This window comes from Amphiura filiformis, chromosome 7 (assembly GCF_039555335.1).
Source record: "Amphiura filiformis chromosome 7, Afil_fr2py, whole genome shotgun sequence".
NCBI classification, from domain to species: Eukaryota; Metazoa; Echinodermata; class Ophiuroidea; order Amphilepidida; family Amphiuridae; genus Amphiura; species Amphiura filiformis.
Window position 1 is genome coordinate 43,727,781 of NC_092634.1, and position 10,215 is coordinate 43,737,995.

At 37.5% G+C, this 10,215-nt stretch overlaps 1 protein-coding gene across 1 annotated transcript; it reads left to right on the forward strand.

The window, feature by feature from the left end:
- The first annotated feature begins 1,048 nt into the window (after window positions 1–1,048).
- On the forward strand, window positions 1,049–3,691 carry LOC140157197 (uncharacterized). The gene has a single exon (XM_072180312.1). It carries the CDS (start codon window positions 1,162–1,164, stop codon window positions 2,431–2,433), a length of 1,272 nt encoding a protein of 423 aa, XP_072036413.1. The 5' UTR covers window positions 1,049–1,161; the 3' UTR covers window positions 2,434–3,691.
- The last annotated feature ends 6,524 nt before the right edge of the window (window positions 3,692–10,215 follow it).

The following is a 10,215-nucleotide window of genomic DNA, read 5'->3' on the forward strand; positions in this document are numbered from 1 at the left end:
TTAGCATTTCTTTGACATCTATGGTTCAATGCATCGCATGAACGCTGTAGTGCGGGGCGATATAATCAAAATTCTATTCATCTATTGCTATGGTAGTTAATCCGATTAACAACTTCACTTCGCCAGCGTATAATAATTATCTACTGACACTTCATCTACGATTCGTTGATATACTAAAAATTAATGCTATTTTACACATCGTGTAGTCGTGGCCGAGTGGTTAAAGGGCATATATATTGCTCGGACAACATCATATCATTGGCAAGCTAATATTATGAGGACAATGAAAATGACTCCTTTTTGAGAAAATAAGACGTTTAAAATTGATATTTCGCAAAAACCAACTGTAACGATTCGGAGTGTTTTTGAGGGCCACGGGGTTCCAATATAGCTTGGCAGAATGTTTGAATTCAGCATATCCGAATTAACCAAAGCAATTTGGTTGCCAGCTTTTACGCGAACTTGCCGCTTGATGCTTTTAAGCGGAACCAGTCAATTTAACCACTTTTGTCTGATTGTTCACTAGAGGTCGGGGTGAGGGGGTTGTGTGGGGAGGGTGCGTTTGGATTTAGAGGATTTAGAGTGTGATGTGTTCATACACTAGGAAGGGTGTGCGTTTGCATACAGCGTGTGTGTGTGTGCAGTATGTGGGGAATTTTAGCATATTGCGTTAAGAAATCTCCCCAGACATTTCCAGCTCGTACGCTTAGTTTTTCTATGATATTGCTTCTTGATTGTTATAATTTATTACGGGATAATAAGAGACAAGCAACCAAGATTCATTTTCACAAACAAATAACAACACGAACGTAAAATAAATCCAGGAGTAAATCATTGAGGCTGAAATAAACGTGTGTAAAACGTGTGTATGAGATGTTAGCATTTTTGGTCAGGACAAAATTCCCTTTCAGGCACTTTTTGATGTTTTAAACCTATGTTTAGTTAAATGATATACATTTACGTCATTTCATATCCTTATACCGGGTCAGGAATACATCTTGATTGTCATTATTCATTTACGTGTATCGAGTACACAAAAGAAAATCAACCAATCTTGAAATTCCCAAGCAGGTAATTTGCACACGGAAGTCAAGTTAAAATAAATCAGCGATTCCAAATTCTAGTATTTAATGCTGATTTCATGGGTATTGACGAAGAGATATGAACATGGCGACTTTCCTGACAATTATCGTGATAGCAACGGCAGTATGCTTCATAACCTACACCAATGGCTCAACAATCAGCTGTAGTTTTTCTGTGCAGGAGCCTGTGTATGAAGGTACTAGCGTTACCCTGTCTTGTTTCCTGCAAAGTATTAACACTGATTACGCAGTGACGGTGAAACGAAATGGAAACGAAGTGACTCCACGAATAACTTTGAATGGGACATACGAGGTTCAGAATTCTAGGTATACAGTTCGGACAACCGATTTAATGGATAGGGGTGACTCGCCAACTATCTGGTATTATCTGGACATAACTGATGTTACTCGTGATGATGATGGCTGGTATGTTGTCGAAGTACTTTCACACGCATCTTCGAACCCTAATGTGATCGTAACTGAAATGCAAATGCTAGATGTATATTATCTTCCCATTGGCCCACCTACTTGCGGCCCAGGAGATGTGCATGCTGTGCTAGCCAATGAAATTCCCTTAATATGTACAACACAGGTGGGAAAACCTTCTGACTCGATAAGCTTGCAATGGATATACCAAAATTCCATTTTATCTAGCACGACCACTATAAGCAATGGCGCTGCAACAAACATTCTTGAGTTTGTATCGGCAAGTACTGACACGTTATATGTAACATGCTCTTTGTCGATTGACCAGACAATATTTCCAAATGAAGCGCCTCGAGAGTGTCAAGCCGGACCGATTCAAATTCTATCGGACCCTATCATTTCAGTCACACCGAATAGATTGACAGCATTATCTGGTGCAGATGCTTCATTCACATGCAATATAGAAAATGACCCCATTGCCACCAGAACATGGCTTTCTGACAGTTTGTCAAGCGATAGGTTCTCTCAAACTGAAGAAAATAATGAAGTCGTGCTGATTACGAATGTACAGCCCACGGATAGTGGTACTATCACATGTCGCGTTGGAACAGGTGATGAATCTTATGTAGAAGACTCTGCTGAGCTGATTGTCACCATACCATCAACAACCTTACCTAGCATAACTACGAAACAACTAGTATCAAAAGAAGCAGAGCCGACTGAGAAGAGACCAATTACGAAACCTGAACCTAGCTCAATCGGGAAAACTTTGAGTACAGTCACAGGCAAACCGGGAGAGCAATCTCCAGCTTTATCTCCATCGGCAATAATTGGTATTATCGTGTGTATAGTGGTACTGGTACTGGTTGTCATTGTAGTAATTGGACTCCTAATATGGAAATCCAGACGTCACAATGACCCATGATCTCCCGACCCGGAATGACTCCATTCTTCATTAGCACAGTATGGATAGCTATTCGCCCTTTGCACGGATCCGCCATCTTGCTTCTAAAACCAGGTTTTCCCTGCAAACGCATGCACAAAATGTGCATTTGTATTTCTCGCACTTTTCTAGTAACGTGCCAGAAGGAGTTTGCAAAGCGTACGTGGTAATTAAAGCATGCGTTTGACAGGCGTATGCACACACGTTACGCATTTTGCGGGTAGAACCTTGTTTTGAGATGACCGTGCTATCGGCGAATAATTGGAATCAGAGATAAAAAATACTAATTTGCGTCTGACGTCACCTTTCAATCAAGCTCAGAAACGGTTAGTTTACGAGTTATCGTGATGATTGAAGTTTTGCACCTTTAAATATACTTACCACTCAAAAGTTAGGTATTAGTAATAGGTATAACTGTCTTTCCTGAAGGCACCATGTCAACAATGACTAAGGAAAGTTGCTTTTTGCCTTGTTTGGGGGCGCACCATTTGATTTCCAGGGGAGCCATGAGAGTTATTTGAAGGAAAAAAACTTACGCCACAAAAAAAAATTCCGCCCGACCCAAGCTCCCACCTCAGAATCAAATGATGCGTCAAGTACCGTAATTTTTTAGCAATTTTTTGCGATTCCTTGGCCTTCTCTCCGATGAAGGCACGAGATGAATCAACCACTCTTTTACCCGGTACTAGCCAATCGTGGGTCGTAGGAAGTTTGATTGAGAGTGACATCATTCGCAAACTAGTCTTTAATCCAGTCTCAGATGGTACCGTGATATACGCTGCGATATAGACAAAGGAGGAGAGAGAGCGAGAGAGGAAGATATGGAGGGGAAGAGAGACAGACAAGCATACAGACAGAAGGACAGACTCAAACAAACAGACAACGTAACATAATAACCACATAAACTATCAAATTGTTATTACTTTAATATTGGTCTATCATGCATACCCAGCAAACACAAAACGTTTTCGACATCATTCGCAAAATGTTGTAAAAGGTTGTCAGAAAACATTTAAATATCGGGTTATATAAATGGTATATTAAGGGTATAAAACGTTTTCATAACATTAAAAAACATGTTTTGATAATCTACTGCCCAGCAAACACAAAATGTTTTACAGAAAACCTTTAAATGTCGGGTTATATAAAGGGTATAAAAACGTTTTAATATAATTCCAAAAACATTTTTGAAAACTTGATACAAAACTGGGGTTGAAAAATATTTTGCGAAAAATGTTTGCCCACAATATTTGCAATAACGTTTTTAAACGTTTTCATGCCTTTATTACCCCCCCGACATTTAAATGTTATTAAAATGTTTTTAAAAAAAGATTTTAAGAACATTTCGGGGTTTGCTGGGTGCAAACATTTTAACATAATGTTTTTTAAGTGTTGACAAAATATTTGGCAGAAAATGTTTGCAAAAATAGTTTACAATACTATTTTGAAAACATTTTAAAAATATTGTTGTAGTGTGTTTTCATACAAAACGTTTTAAAACGTTTTCATGACCTTTATATAACCCAACATTTTAATGTTATTAAAACGGTTTTACCTAAACCAAAAGCCAAAATATAACTTATATAAAACGTTTTAAAATACTGTTTGCTGGGTAGTAACAATGTGCACATAATTTAGTTCTATTGTTAGTTATACTAAGGATATAAACGATCTTTAGAACTCTCTAAATAAATTCATCAGATTTGTTGATAAACATTATAAATGATTGCCTTGGAACAAAACCAAAAATTGAACTCACTATTGACGGTTTCGCCTATTATTGTCGGCAGGCACCATCAGAATGATATTTGTAGATTTTTACTTCCGGGTAGACGTGTCCCGACTGATCAGGGTGTTTCATCAACGTCATGATCAGAGACGAGGGGGTCCACTTCCTTAATCACGTGTCTGATTCTCTCATGGCTGATAAAACTCCATCTTCAGTCGGGATACGTCCAACCGGAAGGAAGGATCTACAGCCATCATCTGATGATGCCTATCGACCATGATAGGCGAAACCGTCAATAGTGAGTTAAATTTTTGTTTTGTTCCAATGAAATCATTTACAATAAGATCTATAAGACTTATTAAAGCCATAATATTCAATTTCTGTAAAGTTCTAATTTTGTATTTTTTTATTCAAAATGTTGAAATAATATTAGTAATAACTGCAAAAAAAATCAGGTTTGAAAAAAAAAATCAATTTCATATTATAAGATCGAATATTGTAATCAATTCATATGATAAGATTGTAGAAGTAGAACATTGTAGAAGTATCCAACAAAAGTTGGTTATTTTGGCAAAATTGGGTCTTTAGGGCAACAATAATTTGTATTACAGTTTTGAACTAACGTTTTTTGTATTTGAGTAAAATCGAACACACCGCCTTTATCTTATGTTAACATTGATAATGCATTTTATTGACGTAAAAATTGAAGTTGATTTTGTTATTTTTGTGTAGTATGTTAGAGATTTTGTTCATGCTATCATAATTGTAATTTGTTTTTTTCTTTGATGTATTTTTATATTGTTGGTGGGTTAAAATAAAACTGTATATTCCTGCAAGCTTTAAACAAAATGTTAAAAACGTATGTAAATAAACAAAAGCTAAAATAATTGTGACATGCAGTGTAATAAAATAACAACATTTGAAAAAAAAAATCGTGATTCAGTGTTTTGCGTTCTTGAAAGAGTCATGTGGGATCCTAAAGTAATTCTTCACAAATTCTTTAAACTTCTTATGACGTTTTCACTAGTCCGACTAGCGTCTTCAGCAGATGGTGATGCTGTGTTGATGTCCATCTGCTGATAACCATCTGCTGAAGACGCTAGTCGGACTAGTGAAAACGTCCCAGGTGAGCGAAAAATAGTGTAGTGTTGAAGTTAAAACTTTAATTCATTTTATTTACCACTACGTATGAATATCCACTCGTACACATTGAATTCATTACAAAATAACAGACTTGTAAATATAAAGTAATAGTCATATCAATGCGTATTTAGCTGTTCAAATCACCAAAAACGGAAAGAGGACAATCATTTTGAAACAGCCTGGAGCCTCTTAGTGAGCGATGATTGTATTTCTAAAGACTTTTATCTCGTTTCTCACATGTATATCTCACAATTCCTATAGTCGAAATTGAATTGATAAAAGCAATATTTTTATTGATTTTTATTACATGTACATAAATGATATAACAAATATAATAACAAATTCAATTTTACCATTATTATGATCATGTTATTATAATGATGTAAAAGCTTTATAGTTTAAGAATTAAAACAATTTCTTAGAGTTTCAGATGTTTATTATAGCAGTTAAAACGAATGGTAAAAGTAACTATAAAATTATAGTATATTACAAAAATGTTTTGATAGTTGAGTTGAGTTCATTCAAATTTCATGTGTTCGATTTAATATTATGCATGTCGCGTTCAGCTGTTAACGTTTTTGATAAATCACTCAAAGTAATAAATATATAATAAAATGACATTGCTTGTGATGAGTTTGAGTGTGTCAAACAAAAGCAGTAGTAGCATTAACAACTGTCACACTAGACCCAAATTAGGTTAATTTGTGTCTTAAAGGAGTATTTGTGATTCTATCATCCTCTTTTATGACAGTTTTCAAGAGATATCCACGAACACCAACAACGGTTAGAACATCAACAACATCAAAAATAATAATTACAAGACCATCAAACCATTCTGTGAATTTGCGGGTTTAAAAAGTATCTAGCTGCATTGCTGACAATCACCTATTCACAAATAACAAGAATTCGTATAACTCTCACGACCGAGACAGTTTTAATTTTCCATTTGAAATTTAGCCAGTTATTTAGCAAATGATGTCACTGGAACTAAAGTAACTCGCACATTTATTGTCAATTCAGTGCCCCCTCTCTTCCCCAGAAAAAATACCCCCGAAAAAAGGAAAAAAAAAACCAAACATTTTGTACAGGGATGTGCCACGCGGGATGTGACTTTCGGATGCTGACTTTCTCTATATCTTTTCGATATTCCAGTATGGTAAAAGCAACATTTATTCAGCTGAATTTAACACTTGCTCCCGATTCCAGAAAAAATAGAGAACTAACTGGCAATAAAATTCAAATGTTAATATTTAGCAAAAACATACAATTTCGGGTGTCTTTGTATGTTTTGATGTACTCCACTTTTAAGCAAACATATTTTATTCTACGCGTATTGTATAACCCAATCACAATTACAAGGTAAAATAAATTTAGTAACAGTATAGGAGTACCACCTGAGTATACACATAAGATGATGAATTTTGAGACAGCAGTTTTAAGAAACATGCAATCCCCGGACATAACCCATAACAAAAATTCTCAAAATATGAAAATTGACTTTCATTGCCAATATGGTCCAACTAAACCTGTGAGGGCACCTGTAGCTGTGAGGGCACCTGTCGCTACAAAATGTCAACATTTGCACAGACGGATTTTCATTACTTTCACAGGGATTTTCATTATGATGTCTAGGTGGCGGGATTTTATGCAATATATCGAGGGTCGGGTCGGATGCGATATCGTCATTTTTACATTATGTTGAAAATCTGAAGCAAAATAATGAAAAAACGGGTTCATTCGGTGAGAGATTATCAGATATTTGTCAAAATCTCTTGAAACAAATGGGGGGTCTTTTGGCGACAGGGAAACAAAAAAGGGGATCAATGAGTTAGGGGGAGTTCAGTAAAACATAAAGCTGGTCATTGGTGGGTTGAGAGGGAGTTGAAAAATGGTGGTCAATGTGGCCGCACGTCCTCGTCACCCACTTGTGGTGAGTGCACCCCCGGAGATTTTTAGGCCGTCTCTGACCATTTTGACCACTACTAGTTTCGCCCAAGTCCCCGCCCCAAGTCTTCATGCCATGGAGACTAATCTTACTGGTGCATGTGATTAGCATTTCTTTGACATCTATGGTTCAATGCATCGCATGAACGCTGTAGTGCGGGGCGATATAATCAAAATTCTATTCATCTATTGCTATGGTAGTTAATCCGATTAACAACTTCACTTCGCCAGCGTATAATAATTATCTACTGACACTTCATCTACGATTCGTTGATATACTAAAATTAATGCTATTTTACACATCGTGTAGTCGTGGCCGAGTGGTTAAAGGGCATATATATTGCTCGGACAACATCATATCATTGGCAAGCTAATATTATGAGGACAATGAAAATGACTCCTTTTTGAGAAAATAAGACGTTTAAAATTGATATTTCGCAAAAACCAACTGTAACGATTCGGAGTGTTTTTGAGGGCCACGGGGTTCCAATATAGCTTGGCAGAATGTTTGAATTCAGCATATCCGAATTAACCAAAGCAATTTGGTTGCCAGCTTTTACGCGAACTTGCCGCTTGATGCTTTTAAGCGGAACCAGTCAATTTAACCACTTTTGTCTGATTGTTCACTAGAGGTCGGGGTGAGGGGGTTGTGTGGGGAGGGTGCGTTTGGATTTAGAGGATTTAGAGTGTGATGTGTTCATACACTAGGAAGGGTGTGCGTTTGCATACAGCGTGTGTGTGTGTGCAGTATGTGGGGAATTTTAGCATATTGCGTTAAGAAATCTCCCCAGACATTTCCAGCTCGTACGCTTAGTTTTTCTATGATATTGCTTCTTGATTGTTATAATTTATTACGGGATAATAAGAGACAAGCAACCAAGATTCATTTTCACAAACAAATAACAACACGAACGTAAAATAAATCCAGGAGTAAATCATTGGAGGCTGAAATAAACGTGTGTAAAACGTGTGTATGAGATGTTAGCATTTTTGGTCAGGACAAAATTCCCTTTCAGGCACTTTTTGATGTTTTAAACCTATGTTTAGTTAAATGATATACATTTACGTCATTTCATATCCTTATACCGGGTCAGGAATACATCTTGATTGTCATTATTCATTTACGTGTATCGAGTACACAAAAGAAAATCAACCAATCTTGAAATTCCCAAGCAGGTAATTTGCACACGGAAGTCAAGTTAAAATAAATCAGCGATTCCAAATTCTAGTATTTAATGCTGATTTCATGGGTATTGACGAAGAGATATGAACATGGCGACTTTCCTGACAATTATCGTGATAGCAACGGCAGTATGCTTCATAACCTACACCAATGGCTCAACAATCAGCTGTAGTTTTTCTGTGCAGGAGCCTGTGTATGAAGGTACTAGCGTTACCCTGTCTTGTTTCCTGCAAAGTATTAACACTGATTACGCAGTGACGGTGAAACGAAATGGAAACGAAGTGACTCCACGAATAACTTTGAATGGGACATACGAGGTTCAGAATTCTAGGTATACAGTTCGGACAACCGATTTAATGGATAGGGGTGACTCGCCAACTATCTGGTATTATCTGGACATAACTGATGTTACTCGTGATGATGATGGCTGGTATGTTGTCGAAGTACTTTCACACGCATCTTCGAACCCTAATGTGATCGTAACTGAAATGCAAATGCTAGATGTATATTATCTTCCCATTGGCCCACCTACTTGCGGCCCAGGAGATGTGCATGCTGTGCTAGCCAATGAAATTCCCTTAATATGTACAACACAGGTGGGAAAACCTTCTGACTCGATAAGCTTGCAATGGATATACCAAAATTCCATTTTATCTAGCACGACCACTATAAGCAATGGCGCTGCAACAAACATTCTTGAGTTTGTATCGGCAAGTACTGACACGTTATATGTAACATGCTCTTTGTCGATTGACCAGACAATATTTCCAAATGAAGCGCCTCGAGAGTGTCAAGCCGGACCGATTCAAATTCTATCGGACCCTATCATTTCAGTCACACCGAATAGATTGACAGCATTATCTGGTGCAGATGCTTCATTCACATGCAATATAGAAAATGACCCCATTGCCACCAGAACATGGCTTTCTGACAGTTTGTCAAGCGATAGGTTCTCTCAAACTGAAGAAAATAATGAAGTCGTGCTGATTACGAATGTACAGCCCACGGATAGTGGTACTATCACATGTCGCGTTGGAACAGGTGATGAATCTTATGTAGAAGACTCTGCTGAGCTGATTGTCACCATACCATCAACAACCTTACCTAGCATAACTACGAAACAACTAGTATCAAAAGAAGCAGAGCCGACTGAGAAGAGACCAATTACGAAACCTGAACCTAGCTCAATCGGGAAAACTTTGAGTACAGTCACAGGCAAACCGGGAGAGCAATCTCCAGCTTTATCTCCATCGGCAATAATTGGTATTATCGTGTGTATAGTGGTACTGGTACTGGTTGTCATTGTAGTAATTGGACTCCTAATATGGAAATCCAGACGTCACAATGACCCATGATCTCCCGACCCGGAATGACTCCATTCTTCATTAGCACAGTATGGATAGCTATTCGCCCTTTGCACGGATCCGCCATCTTGCTTCTAAAACCAGGTTTTCCCTGCAAACGCATGCACAAAATGTGCATTTGTATTTCTCGCACTTTTCTAGTAACGTGCCAGAAGGAGTTTGCAAAGCGTACGTGGTAATTAAAGCATGCGTTTGACAGGCGTATGCACACACGTTACGCATTTTGCGGGTAGAACCTTGTTTTGAGATGACCGTGCTATCGGCGAATAATTGGAATCAGAGATAAAAATACTAATTTGCGTCTGACGTCACCTTTCAATCAAGCTCAGAAACGGTTAGTTTACGAGTTATCGTGATGATTGAAGTTTTGCACCTTTAAATATACTTACCACTCAAAAGTT